At 44.6% G+C, this 15,084-nt stretch overlaps 1 protein-coding gene across 3 annotated transcripts in view; it reads right to left on the reverse strand.

The window, feature by feature from the left end:
- ITGAE (integrin subunit alpha E) overlaps nt 1-14,372 on the reverse strand; it is a 62,332-nt gene extending 47,960 nt beyond the window's left edge. For all 3 annotated transcript variants that reach the window (XM_075059535.1, XM_032785606.2, XM_075059536.1), the window contains exons 1-6: nt 14,215-14,372; nt 4,171-4,285; nt 2,406-2,515; nt 1,805-1,875; nt 1,115-1,232; nt 424-567 (exon numbers count right to left, since the gene is read on the reverse strand). In XM_075059535.1, coding sequence (XP_074915636.1) covers nt 424-567; nt 1,115-1,232; nt 1,805-1,875; nt 2,406-2,515; nt 4,171-4,285; nt 14,215-14,302 — 646 coding nt within the window. In that variant the 5' untranslated portion in view covers nt 14,303-14,372. The remainder of the gene's footprint in view (nt 1-423; nt 568-1,114; nt 1,233-1,804; nt 1,876-2,405; nt 2,516-4,170; nt 4,286-14,214) is intronic.
- Between the last annotated feature and the right edge of the window lie 712 nt (nt 14,373-15,084).

The following is a 15,084-nucleotide window of genomic DNA, read 5'->3' on the forward strand; positions in this document are numbered from 1 at the left end:
TGGAACCTGTGTCCAAAATGGCTGCATTTTTGCTGAGCTTCTGTTTACACATCTCCCCAGTCTGCAGCTTCATCAGTACTAGCAATGATGGGAGCACCATTCTGGTGTAGCTGCCGATTTTACCAGTATGTCATCCAGCCACGCTCAGAGTAGATCTAGTTGATAGTGTATTGTGGTTTACACTTGGGAACTCCTCCAGTGCTACACCAATACTGAGAGACTTCCAGGAAAAGCTCAGTTACTAAATTACTACTATGAAACACACATCACCACAAGTCAGCCTTCATCTGCCACCTTTTGTGTATCACCCCTTTTCCTACCCAGCTCACTCTCAATAGTGGGTTGAAAGTTATTCAGCTCCCATCTAACACACCTCTCCCACCCTGCTCCCCGACTCATGAGACCACCTCGCCTAGCACATACCTTTGCATGCACGGTTGTTTCTTGAACTGTTGGAGGTGCTATTGCCAGCTGCGCTGATGAAGTTGTCAGTGTCAGTAATGTTGATGATAATGTTGTTGTTGTTGTTGTTGTTATTTTGGTCCCTGTTGTTAAATTTGGTCTCAACTACAGAACCAAAATAAAAAAGTTTTTAGAAATACGTATTTTTAACTAACACATGTTTTGATACAGATATGTTTCTCTATCACAACCCATCCCCAGAGAGGCTCCAAACCAGCATTTTGGCCTGAGCGCTAGGGGATAGATTTTTAAAGGTATTTAGATCCCTAAAGATTTAAATCAGTGGGAATTAGGTGCCAAGGCACTTCTGAAAATCCCACTAGATGCCTGCTGGAATCCTTAGTCACCTAAATGCTTTTAAAAATCTGTCCCTCGGTGCCTGATCATGCAGGATGCACGAGGCATGTAACAGAACATAAGTACACACATCTATTCAAAAATGCCTAGGGCTGAATTCTACCCTGACATCCCCCCTGCATAACCCCAGTGAAATCCACAGAGCCACATTGGTATAACAGAGGGCAAAATTCAGCTCAAACTCTGGCTTCAGGGGAGTGGAGCTGGAATGGAACTGATGTCATGGACAGCACAGAGGCAGTTCCCATTGTCAAGGTCCCTCCCCACAGACAAGACGCTCGCTTTGCTTCCGTACTGATTTTGCCAAGGTTAAGGAAAGCCTCCTCTTGGAAGTCTGCTGTGAGCAGGGTACAAATTCCATTCAACTCTTCTGTGATGCTAAGGGCCCGGCGCCGCTTTTTCTGCAGGCAAGCCTGTGGGGGAAGGGAGGGCAACGCTGATAAGTAATGAGCAAACTGACCAAGGACGTGCAAAGAATCCGACCGGCAACACTTCAGAATCAAGCAGGCCAGGGGACCAATAATCATGCGGGGTTGTGCTGGACATCAATGCTTAACCAAAGCAAAGGGTGAGGCTTCAATCAAGGACAGCCAGGAAGTGGTGTTAGATTTAAAACATACACAAGTCAACAGGGCTCCAGAGGTAACAGCAGCACATCAGCCAAGTCCAAGTTTCTGCCAAGTTCAAACACCTTCTGCTTAGCCTCCTTTCCTCCTCCCTCTCAGGAGGGATGGCTTCTGCCAAGCACTGTTTTCCCTTGATGACTCAAAGGTATAGCCCTCCCGCAAACTGAAGAGAGGATCCTGTCCTCAAACCTTGTTACCTGCATGGCAATGCAATAACGCTCTAGCCTGCAGGCCCGCTGACTGCTAGGATGTCATCAGTACACAGCAATATTCGTTCTGATCCTTTATATGTCACAGCAAGTGGATACTGTATGTTACAAACAGATATTCCAAGCCCTGAGGATCAGCCAATCACTTACCAGGATCCAGTCTGCACTTCTGGCTATAGCTATGCCACCATCCTGGATATTTTTTGATTTTAGGATATTTCCTAAACAGTGTTTAAAAAAATAAAATAAATCAAGCAGCAAGGGGGGGAATTTAATTACATGGAAATTTGCCTCGGTAGGTTTTCTAGCGCCAGTCATCTCAGCGTTTCTCATCCTGGGGCAGACACGATACACTCAGGCAAAGGCTGCTAATTCAGTAGGAGGGATGTAGGAATAGCCTATACAGTTAGTCCATTTGTTAATATGCTAAGTTCAACTACTATAGTGATGGGCACCCTGGAAACACACCGAGTTTTTCCATTGATTCCAATGGGCTTTGAAGCAGGATTCAAATTAGACGGTCTCCAAACACTCAGATAAGCTTCCCCTCAAACCGTGGCAGTGTGCGTTTGGATTTCTTTTCCTATCAGAGCTGAGTGATGACCTAGAATCCTTCATGCATCAGGAATTGCTTCTCTGCCTCCTGCCTGAGTCTCTCTGTGATGGCACATGCTAGCTAGCGATTGTAACATCCCCATCCCATTCAAAATCAATTCAGAGCAACAATTGGGAAGACTGAGCCAGACTGTACCTCTCAGGCCAACTTCCTCACAGTGGAGCTCATTCGAGGTAAGGCTACACTTATTCAGCCTACCAAGCTGCCTGCTCGGCTTGTCTTCTACTGTGGAAGTGGCCAAAACCCTAAAGAAAATGGAGAAATAAAAAGTAGGGGTGAGAATGCGGAAGTGGGGTCTGTTCTCATTGCAAAGTACATGGGAGAAGTCTATGTAACTCTGTCAGCTCAACCCAACCATGATGTCTTCCGCTCTACATTCCCATATGTCACTGTTGTGTCTGAACCTTTGGGTGGACTTAACTAATCACCATCACAGCCAGACAGACATGGAAGTGGGAGGTCTTTCACTCTCACTTCCCCCCTGCCTTAGCTTGGCGGCAGCTCTCTCAATCCAGATTTTAGTGCCTGGCCTTACAGCTTTTCCAGTTACAATGCCATGGAGTATGTGGACAGTGTCAACCAGTGGCTGGTCATATAAACAACCATCACTGTTCTCGATAGCTATTCTGCAAGATGCAATACGGTGTAAGACCTAAAATTTCCCAGTTTAGAGAAGAGCCTGGGATTGAATTGCCTATGGGAACATCTGCCAGATTTATCCAATATCTCTTGCAGACTCTTGGGGAGGAGGACACAGGGGGAGTCTTCCCACCATCCCTCCCATCATCCCGTCATTGTCACCAGTAAGTCCCTTCCTGTGCTATTAACAAGAGATGGGCAGGGAAGGCTTCCAACTTAATATGCCCCACCTGCATCTCCAGTCCAACTATTACCTACAGCAATGCCAGTTGCCTTAGCTGGCGGTATGGGGGGAGACATTATTAATCTGATTCCCTACCTCTGCTGTGCTGAAGTGTCTGAAACACAAAGTCAGGTCAGGTGGGCCACGATAAAGCAACAGGTCCTAAGGTGACATGTCCGATTCCTTGGCTGGAACTGAGGGAAGCCCAACTCATCTATGCAGTGGGCAGTAAGCAGGGCAGACACGCACATCCCCCAGTCCCAAGAGATTCCTGCACTGCATTGGGAAATGACAAATGCTGGGAGTATTGTCTACTTCCCTCTCTGCTGAAAGAAGCAGGGGAGTTGTTGGGGAGGGGTTTATTTATCTATTTATTGCACTCCAAAGCTAAAACCAACCCTTCCTGCTCTATAGATACACCACTACTCTAGCTCTCTCCCCTACATTTTCTAGGTTGTCTCCATGACAACGCTTCTATTCACCTACCAGCACAGACATCTACTGCTGCTCCCCCACAAACCCAAGAGAACAAACACAGCAATCTCTGGCCAGTTACGCCGTCACATCTCACGGCAGCTGCTGGGGCGCAGCGACTGCTGCTGCTGCTGCCTACAGATCACGCCCAGGCCCTGGAAATACACATTGTGGCAGGTGTGCAGCAGGAGACCAGCTGGCTGTGTCTGTAGTGGAGTGGTCTGGTGATGGAAGTCGCTGTCTCTACAGTGCCAGGACTTAGCGGGGGCTAGGGAAAGGGCAGTATGGAATCCAGGGGCACTTTCATGAAGAGATTAACTGAAATTGCTTTTAAAAAATACTCGAAAAACATTGAGGTTCTAATCCATTGCCAGGCTTAAAGTGTACAAAGAATTACATCTCCACACAGGCAAGATGGTGCTTTGTAACTTGCTCACAGGAGCCCGAAAGAACCAGGGATGGGCACTGGGTCCCAGAAGGGAGCATGGGAGTTCCAGAGATGGCAATGCCTCCCATACTAGAACCGCTAGTCCTACACGCCTGAGAGGAGCTTCAGGCCCTTACCAGGTCTTGCGCCCATCTGAATGCTGCAGAATCTTGGGCCAAGAGAGTCGGGCTGTGGGCGGCGTAATCCACTTCTTGCGGGTATCGATATTAAAGCTGCTCAGGGGTGTTACCACTGCAAAAGCAACATCAGAAAGGTGACTGGCAGGGTTAGCATTCACAACACAACCTACTGAGCTACTGTTCTCCCCCAGCCCCTCTCCCTGCTCACTGCCTGCCCCACGCCATGTAGCTGGTATAGAAACAATTAACAGCAGTAAGATTCCCCCAGTTAGTTTAGATTAAAGGGAACAAACAAGGCCTTTCTTCCTCAGCTCATTAGAAAAAGGACACAGTAACTCAAGATCCTATTATCTGACACAATTTGGCCCCCCACACTTCACTTTAAACAATGAGATAAGTAGCCCTAGGGTGACCAGAAAGCAAGTGTAAAAAATCAGGATGGGGGGGGGGGGTAATAGGAGCCTATATAAGAAAAAGACCCAAAAATCGGGACATCTGGTCACTCTAAGTAGCCCCTACTCAGAGGCTCATAAAGGGCAGGAGGACGTGTAGTCACAGTAGGGTGACCAGACAGCAAATGTGAAAAATTGGGACAGGGGGTGGGGGGTAATAGGAGCCTATATAAGAAAAAGACCCAAAAATCGGGACATCTGGTCACTCTAAGTAGCCCCTACTCAGAGGCTCATAAAGGGCAGGAGGACGTGTAGTCACAGTAGGGTGACCAGACAGCAAATGTGAAAAATTGGGACAGGGGGTGGGGGGTAATAGGAGCCTATCTAAGAAAAAGGCCCAAAAATCGGGACTGTCTCTATAAAACGAGGACATCTGGTCATCCTAAGTGAAGGTGACCCTGAAAAATATCATGAGACAAGACTTTAGTGTCCTACAGAGCTCCAGACACAACCTAATACCAGGCAGCTGATACCTGGCCACAGGGAGCATGCTGAGAATGAGGAGGAAGGGAGGTCTGTGTGATTTTGGGGTAGGTTATGCACTGGGCAGCAGGAAATGTTGAAATCTAGTTCCATTACAGCTAGTTCCCACTGTTGTTTGTTGAGGGCAAGAAACCAGTAGGCAAGCACTGCATCACAGATGCGTCTGATGTCCTTGATCAGAGGATTCAGTGCTGGTGAAAGAGGCTACTCAGACACAGCAGGGACAATGGCAGGATTTGCTCCCCCATCACCAGTGTAGCTGCCTACAACCCACAGCTGGCTAGACCAGCTCCAAGGAGGGAAGAGCCTGGATTTCAAGGGACATTCAGATCTCAGTCTCTCTGCTGACGCTGAGGGCAAATTTGTGCCAGAAGTGATGATGCAGATGCACACCCAACCATCAGAGGGACTGAGACCCAACAGCTCGTTTCACATCAGGTACTGAACAGCCAGCAAATGAGAATAACCTCTGTCCAGGATTGGTGCCCTCAAGGAGAAACCCCTTTATGTGGGCACACCACATTCTCTTCCTCTTCTCTTGGAGATGTTCATGCCAGCCAGCAATGTAGCCTACAGCACAGAACACAGAGACATGCTGCTGTGGAATCTTCTCCATGAGTTGCTGTGACCATTCGAGCCTTAAAACAGCCCAAACAGAAAACACTGCATGGTCGCCACTGATTTGTTGTATTTCACTACCCATACAATCCACAGATGTCACATCTACTCGACACTATATAACAAACTGGAAATGTTAGACAATAGGCCAACCTGAAAAACACACAAAACGTAGCCCCGCAAAGATAAATATTGTGAATTATATTATATGGGGTCTACTGACCCATCCTATATTTGACATGCTAAGAGAATTTGGAAAATTTGGCTGTATTCTGAGAGAAGAGTTCAAACCAACTCTGGATCCAAATGCAAGCGATGTCTGAAATCCAAATCCAGGATATTATAATACCTAACTCTAACATAGGATTTTTCACCGCTAGATCTTGAAGCATTTTACAAAGCAGGTCAACATCTTCTGGCCCAGAGAGGTGAAGTGACTTGCCCAAGGTCAGCCAGCAGGCTAATGGCAGAGATTGGAACAGAACACAGATCTCTGGAGTCCCAGTCCAGTGCTCTATCCTTTAGGCCACACTGGTCTCAGAACTGGAGCTCAATTTTGCAAATGACTCCAAACCAAAACTCCCATGGCTTGGAACAACCAGACCTCCAAACCCAGACATTGCAGTTTGAGCCCACTTCCAAATATTCATCCTAGGATTTGGCCATCTTCCCTCATGCTTTTCAGAGCATGGGAGAGCCAAGGTCTGTGCTCTTTTATACCCAGTCTCCTCCCACTGCCCTCGACTCCAGTATTATTGGGAGTGGGGTTTGATCCTATAGCTGTGCAACAAGTTGGTGTCATTTCATAAGCTGGCTACTACAAGGTAGCTGGAGGGAGAAGTGAAACATTGTGGCCAAAGCTGTTTCTCCACCACATATCTGAATTCTGATTGCTACTTCTTCATATATAGACACAAAGCAGCCCAGGTCTCACAGTGTGGGGGAATTTTAGGCCTCGCTTCAGCTTCCTCAGTCATGCTTTAGCAAGTGGCATGCCATTTCTTTGGAACTTAGCAGCCGGACTCACCGCCCTGCTTTGCATCCTGCAGTAGCATTAAAACACCTGACTCCTGCAATAATGCATCAAATTGCAGCTATTGTCACTCCAAGGGTTTTGCCCCTACTACAGGCTGGCTTTATGCCCTTGCCTCTGACGGCTGCATTGTGTGCAGTTCAATCTGGGGGGAGGGGGAGGTCTTAAACTCCTAGCTGAAGCCAGCACAGAGCCCTACCTTGGTTGCTGATTTGCTGTTTGCACCAGAGTAAATGCTCTCTTATTCTACATCTCAAACTGTCAGAAGACGGAAGCCACAAACCAAAATGTTAACTTGAAATGGCCCAAATGCACCTCTGTATTACAATATGCAAACCTGCTGAAATCGATGGAGCTACATTGATATGACACAGGCAAATATGGCCCCTTGTCACTATTCTACAATAAATAAACACCTTAGGGCCTCATTCTGAACTCACTTATACTGGTGTTAATCTGGAGTAATTTCACTGATTTCAGGGGCGTTACTCAAGATTGATGCCAGTGTAATTTGGGAGTATGCACGTGCTACACGTAATTAACAGGTACCTAATACGTAAACATATATTAAATCCATGAGGAATTACCAGTATAGAATATTACAAATTGGAAATACCAACTATAAAATTTCTAACCACACTAATTGTGCTGAGTATCCGCAATCCTCCTGGATTTCGTCTTGGATTTGCAATTACACATTACAGACCTTAGCACTTTGGAATCACAAATAGTCCTGGGGAGACATTTTGCAAAAACAAAAATGTGCCCTGTGATGTTGGTATCTTCGCACTCACTGCTTTATTGCAGCCATTTACTGCAGTTCAGATTATTTTTTGAATGGCCAGAATTTGTCCCCATTGTCAGGACGCATCATTCCAAAAAGCGTTTACCTCCTTCACGCACCTGGGGTTGTGTATTGGTTAGAAACAAAAAAATCATGCAGAAATTTATACACAACAACCTGTATGTGTACAGTTCCATTATTATTTATTATTAATAATAATTATTATTATTATTCAGATTTAGCCTGTATTTATGCTTGGCTGCACTGAGAGGCTGAAGTCCTAAGTATTCTTATTAGTAAATGACACAATGCAACACAGTCAAATGCAACACAATGAGTACTACAATGATGCCTACAAGCCTCTTAATTTGATAACAGAGGTGCTGCCTGCAAGTCCCAACACACAATGGACTGACTGTCTTTATCTGAGTGGCCAGGCTGGAGCACTGAAAGCTGAACTTGTGTGGCTCGCAGAGATGACATCAGTATTGTAGGGGAAGGTGACTCCAATAGACTTATTTTTATGCAAGTGAGTTGTGGCTTTCAGGCCCCTGGTAAATTGCTGATGTTGCCCTTAGTTGGGCAAAGTTTGAACAGGGGTTGATGTATAAAGCAAGACGGCAGCTGAAGAGAAACTTCACTGTTGTAGTTGCGTCAACACCCTGTTTGTTGTCAGGGGTATTTTAGCCATCATACCAAGGGAGATTTTTTAAGGAGAGACTTAAAGGTGAATAATGAGGTCTTTCTGAGGATGTTTACAAAAAGCTCCTTCCAAGCGTGAGGGCCAGCATGGGAGAGAGCATGAAGGGGTTTGTTTTAAACTTAAGAAGCAGGCGACGGAGGATGGCATCATAGGGGACGTGGGAGTCAACATTTCGATAGCGAATGAGAGATGGTAGGTAGGGTGGAGACAGGCCATGAAGTGAAGACAAGCAGCTTATGTTTGAGGCAACAGAGAAGAGGGACCCAGTGGATGGATTCAAAGAAAGAGGTGATATGATCAAAGTGATGGGTTAGGAGCATGATCTTTGCAGCACCATTCTCAATGGATACGAGCGAGCTGAGATTACACTTGTCAAGACCCAAGAAAAGGATGTTGCAGTAATCGAGATGCAAAATGATGAGCGCCTGGATGAGCATTTTAGCCGGGTAGGCGGATAGAAAAGGCCATATTGTAGCTATTATGCAGAAAGAACCAGCAAAATTTAGACATAGCCTGGATTTGAGGACCTTCTATCAAGCTGTGTCCCCAAAACTAGGAGCAGTCTCTTGGTTATCTCTCAGCTCCTTCAAATTAACCTTTTCCACCACTCCTTCCTACCCTCTTCACTGATCCTCCCTCTCCTCCGTCCATTGTCTCACATCTTGGCTTAGGTTTGTTCTTGTTTAACTCAGAAGTCATGCTCCCAAGATAGGGAAAACGTTTACTTATGTTGGGAGAGCTCTGTGGGAGCTTACCATGCTGTATGAGATGATCGTCAGTTCACATTGTGGATTAACATAACAGAAGCTGTAGTTTCTCGGAGGATCCTGGGGCCAAATTCAAAAAAGTGGGTCCTACTCCCATTGAAACATAGGAAATTTCACCCACCAGGCCTGAACTTGGTCTCTCGCCATTGAGGTTTATGTAGCTTTGGAGTCCATTTATTCAAAATGCAAAGTTTACGTATTATTGTAGAATTGTATGTAACCTCTCTAGGGGGTAGACGTGAGCAATGTAAACCCTGGGAAGCATTTATGAGCTTCAAAGAACTATTTTAAAGAATGTTCTAGACAAGAAGAACCCTTTGGGACAAAAGTGAGTGGGAAATACTTGGAAGGAGGTGAATGCAAATTCTCATCTCCGGACCCAACCTTTTGAAGCTACCCCATGAGGAGAAACATCATCTACTTATTGTCGCTTCCCAGACTCTAAAGATAAAACCCTGAGCTGCATAAAGGAGCTCAGATTAATGAACGTGCACGTTCTGAGCTATTACCTGTCATGAATTTTTAACCACAAAAAAATCACTTGGTACGGGTTGAAGGACTGATCACTGCCAAAGCCTTTGTTGGAGTTGGGGATGATCTCTGTTAAGTTTATTAGCATGTGTGTAGATTCCTTTCCTGTTTTAATGTGTTTTCTCTGTCATGCTTTCACTTTAAGAATAAATGAACTAGAATAAACTTGCTGTATGGGAACTAACTGTGGGGAATCATGCAGTGTTTACCCTTTGAGAAGAAAGCAAAGCAGGCCGGCTTAGGCAGTCTGATTTGGTGAAGAACTTGCAGTGTACGCAGGGAACTGTGCAGGCTGGAAAAATCCTGGTCAGAAGGGAGAGAGGCACAAGTCTTTGCCCAAGAGAGGTGACAGCTAAGGAGATGAGCCTACAGTAGGGAAAATACAGTTGCCCTGAACTGTGACACCTAGGACAGAGCAGCTGCTGTCCTGTATCAGACCAGTGATTTGCTTAGTCTTGTAGCCTGTCTGCTTCAGAGAGAGTTGCAAGTAACTCTATAGTGGAAAATTATGACATAACCTGCCCATGTATGCAGGAAAGGAAGGTGACTTGGAGACTGTTGTAAGCAATGTGTTGTGAAATACTTGCCAACAGAATCAGCCAGGAGCAAAATTCAAAAGGCTGGGAGTCTGGGTTTGGAGAGGCATCTGTACTTCTTGCAATCCTGTGAACACTGATTTCTCTCCTGAGATTGCGAGGGGACAGAGACCACGGCCTCGTCTATATCATGTTCATCTTTGGCTTTGTGTTTGTCTCATGGGCTTTGTCAACATTAGGCTTGTATGGGCTCCTTCCTGCCAAACCGCTCCAACAGCGGAGGAGACACGGGCTTAACTGCGACTGTAGCTCCATAACTCACACCTGGGCCATTTAGAGCATTTTGTGCAGTTTGCTGCACTGGGGTGGGGGCTCTGCATTTTAATTTAATTTTAAATGAAGCTTCTTAAACATTTTAAAAACCTTATTTACTTTACATACAACAATAGTTTAGTTATATACTATAGACTTACAGAAAAAGACCTTCTAAAAACGTTAAAATGGATGACTGGCATGCTAAATCTTAAATCAGAGTGAATAAATGGAGACTCGGCACGGCACTTCTGAAAGGTTGCCGACCCCTGGCATAGTGCATGTCTAATAATACAGTATGCTTATAAGGCCCCTTCCATCAGAAACGCTTTATAAAACTACATTAGAATCATTTGCCCCCTGAAATGCAGCCATCTCTGGGGTAGTCACACAGACAACCAGTGCATACAGCCCGCCAGCAGAAGGGAAAGGCAAAACCACAGGCATGGGGCAAACCTCTGTTCTTATGAATAATGCCATGGAATTGTTTACAGCTGGGAGGTAGCAAGGCTGGAGGAAAGAACACAGAGCTGGGAACCAGGAACTCCTAAATTCTAAACACAGCTCTGCCAATGACTTGCTGTATTAACAAGTCACTTCCTTTCTGTGCCTTAATCTCCCCACTCTTAAAAGGAGGCTAAAACTGATCTTCCTCCCGCAGGTGTTCTGAGATTAATGTTCAGACAGGGCTCAGAAAATGTTTTCATGAAAAAAATAAATAAAAAAACTTGTACATCACATATTAACCGATGCATGATGGATGTGGTCTTCTCTGTATGGGCAAAATAGCTACGGAGTTTATATACAAGGGATAGAACCACTAGAAAGCTCCTTGGCACATAACCAGGACATGCTCAGACCCAGAGCTGAGCCCAGCTTCTGAAGGCTAACACCTGATAATAAAACCCACGGCACAAAAGAGGGTTACAGAGGATACCAAAGTGCACTGAAGCTCTGTTGTAGGCTAAGATGGCATAGAGGTCACTGCCAGTTATTCCATTTTAGTTCAAGTTTACATGAGTTAGATCTAGGCAGGGTAGGAGTTTTAATTAGTATTGTAGAAATCTCCATGCAGTGTTTACATGGTTAATAAAGATGAAAGTGACTTTTAACTCCATGCTTGAGTATGTTAACCTAATGTTAGTATCCTAGAATACACCTAACAGACAATACTCTACTCTTCAATAGCTGACCTATAAAAACTATTTCAGATGCATGCAATCTAACGCATGCACACAAAAATTATGTTTAAAGAACATTAAGGTTGTAAAGCCAATCACTCAGAATTTAGGAAATGCCAGAATTAATGTTACCTGTACACCCTTAATTTTCCCTCCTTACGATTATGCATTCTGATACATATCCTTTTTTTTCCAAGGGAACCCTGCCTCATTCGATGCACCAGGATGCTCACTCTGTGTGTAGTTAGGCAATATTTCTTTTTATCCTCATCATCCAGGGTGTGGCCTCAAGACTTATTCACCACACACCAGCCAAACCCTGCAAATTATTTATGTCCTCATGAACTCTTCTAAGGTATCCTCACTGCGCTGAGTGCTTCACAAACATCTGCGAATTTATCTTCACGCACCTGTGATGTGCAGTGGTAGGATTAGCCCTATTTTATTAATGGGGGACTGAAGCACAGAGAAATTAAAGCCAAAATTGTCCATGTCCACTAATTTTGTGTGCCTAACGTGAGATGCCCTGGGCCTGATTTCTCAGTGTGTTTAGCATTTTACAGTGCTTTAGATGTTCAAAGCCCTCCTCCAGACAACTTCAGTTGCAGCTTTGTGGGCCCAGTGTGGGCCCAGTCTCAAGTTGGGCACCCATAAAATAAGGAACACAAGTGGCCAATCCAGTTTTCCAGGGCAGTATTCAACTGCCTTAACCATGTGACCATCCTCTCTCTTCCCGCATTCTCCTGCCTCATTCACTACACACCTTCCAATTTCTGCCATAGATGAGGAAGGGATTCTATAAACAACAGTCTCCTACACAACCCTGATTCATCCCCAGAGCATGGTTCAACCAGTGCACTGAATAAGGCAGGGGGTCTTGTGGAGGAAATTGTATATGATCACGTCAAGACTGGAACAAAATACATATGCAGAAGAGGGATGAATTAAGGTTGCTGCTCCCTCCCCTTTTATCCCCTACTTCCTTGCTTCATGCGAGTCAGGCTGATTCCACCTTCTCCTCCAAGCTGCTTGGGTTCCAACAGCAGGGACATGGAAAACACAGGAGACAGTCTCCCGGGTCTCACTTCTGGCACTTGGTGACAAAAGAGCTCTGAGCTCCTGCGGGGAGTAGCTACAGGGAGCAGCCTGGAAATGAAGCATCCTCCATGGCTCTCTGCCAGTGGTTTTCAACCTGTGGTCTGCAGAATCCTGGCGGGCTGCAGACTATGTCTAAGATTTCTAAAGTGGTCCGCACCTCCATTAAAAAAAATTTTAAATTAAAAAAGGTTGAAAGCCACTGCTCTATGCAGATAGGGTACGTGCAGACCATTCAGCACAGAGGAGCTGCATAGGGATGGAGCAGGATCAATGCAAATGCAATCTTCAGAAAATTTAGCTGACAAACTGCAGCAAGTCTCTAAAGAGTATGTGCAAACTGTGATTTTACAGAGGCTTGTTGCTTGGACAAATTTGGGAGAATTTTCACAGGGATGGCAAACAGAATATCTTTGACCTCCACTGACAAATATCCAGTCCCTGCTCCAAAACACAGAGGCACTCGACTAAACAGTTGTAAGAATTCTCTAAGCTGAGCAAAATACCATATTTGTCACTAATTTCATTCTCAGAAATGACTGAACAAGTTTTACTGAAACTTTCACAAAATACATCACCAGCTTACCATGGAAAATGTCAACCTGAATGGTTAAAGTTTGGCAAAAATTATAAGCAACTGAAAACAGGTTCTTATAACAGTCTCTGTAACAATGACGTTCTGTGGCTTCTCTAAAGTACTGAAAAATGTCAAAAGTCTGTAGGTTTTTAAACAGCTATTTATCCTCATTTATATTTAACTTCTTACTTCTAGAATTTCAAAGTGAATTTTCTAATTCATATCTGCCTCCTGTTTATATTATTAATCCTTATTTCCAAATAAAGGGCTGAGAAAGAGGTTCTCTTTTTATCATAAATACTAAGTTCAGAACACTTGATCAGAGTTCAGCCAGTCAAATCTTCACGGACAATGAATTTCTGAATGCATTCCCTGATTGGTGCAGGGACATGTATCCCTAAGGATGCTTTTAAAAAGGGGAGCTGATGGACATAAAGACATTGGTCCACACTCAGCTCTCCATTACAACCGTGGAAAGATAGTAACCTCACTGACTAAATATAGCTTTTTACCAACGTAAACGAGAGCAGAATTTTCTCAGTTGATTCTTCATGATTATATAGTGCCGTCTATCAATATACCCAGGCACTTATATGATCCTCACCACTATAGTATCTGAGCACCTACCTGTCTGTCCCCTTAATACAGCTGAGCCCAGTGGATTTCACTAACATAAACTTTTTCTGGAGAATTGCAAGAAGTACAAGACACTGAAATACTCACCCCCACCATTTGCTGATCATGCTGAAATACTAGAAAACCAATAATTTTGCAACAGGAAATTTTATAAAGTGTATCTACACAAGTGCTGAAACCTTGACACTTCCAAAATACGCTGCAGGCATAAAGCACTTTACTTGGTCAGATTAAGTGACCACCTTGAGTCCTCAGATTCACAACTTTCTTTTCACAATCCAAGACTTACATTTTCTAATTTAGGTGGGCAAAAAATACATAAAATTCACTTACTTATTAAGAAGAGAAGACATGGAAGGGACCTCATAACTCTGTTCCTGGCTTTCACAACGATGGAGGACTGAAGAGACAATATCTGCATTCTGCCTGCAGATGACTCTCTCAGGACTGCTGGTTGCTGAGACACAGGCAGGTCTGTTGTGGATTTCCTAGTGAGGTTTCAGTGCATACACTCGCAAAATTACATTTAAATATAGAGACAAGAAACTACAGACAGACCATTTTTATCAGTGCCTCTATCTGTCTATCTGTAACCTTCACCAGGGTATCCTTGTGAAAGCTGCTAAGTGAGGTATTCACACTATCTATCTTCACTTTCCATGCTAGCTACTTGGAGGTATTATCATCCTGTGGAAATGTCCTGGTAACAGAGTGGAATAAACTTCAACACACACAAGCAGGGATTTAAAAGGTACGTCGCCTTTCAGATGTGCCTCATTACAGACATTAATAACCAAACTTCCATACAAACGGACTTCACTAAAATAAGACAGGAGATCTACATTACTCACTTCACTTCTCTACAAAGGAAAAAGGACTGTAAGCTGTCTAAACTCCTACCTGGCACATGGGGCCACAACTGTGGTACCCCTAACCCACCCAGCAATATCGTCAATCTATCCAACTACACACACAGCCCAGCAAAAAAGTCTGTCCTATCTCAGGGACTCTCTTTCTGCCCTGCCACCCGCAACCAACATGATACAGTTCTGTGGCGATCTGGAAGCCTACTTTCACCGTCTCCGACTCAAGAATACTTCCAGGACAACACTGAACAGTGCACTGACACACAGGTACCCTCCCACCAACAGCACAAGAAGAAGAACTCCACATGGACTCCTCCTGAGGGTCGAAATGACAGTC

This window comes from Chelonoidis abingdonii, chromosome 20, assembly GCF_003597395.2.
Source record: "Chelonoidis abingdonii isolate Lonesome George chromosome 20, CheloAbing_2.0, whole genome shotgun sequence".
Taxonomy (NCBI): domain Eukaryota; kingdom Metazoa; phylum Chordata; order Testudines; family Testudinidae; genus Chelonoidis; species Chelonoidis abingdonii.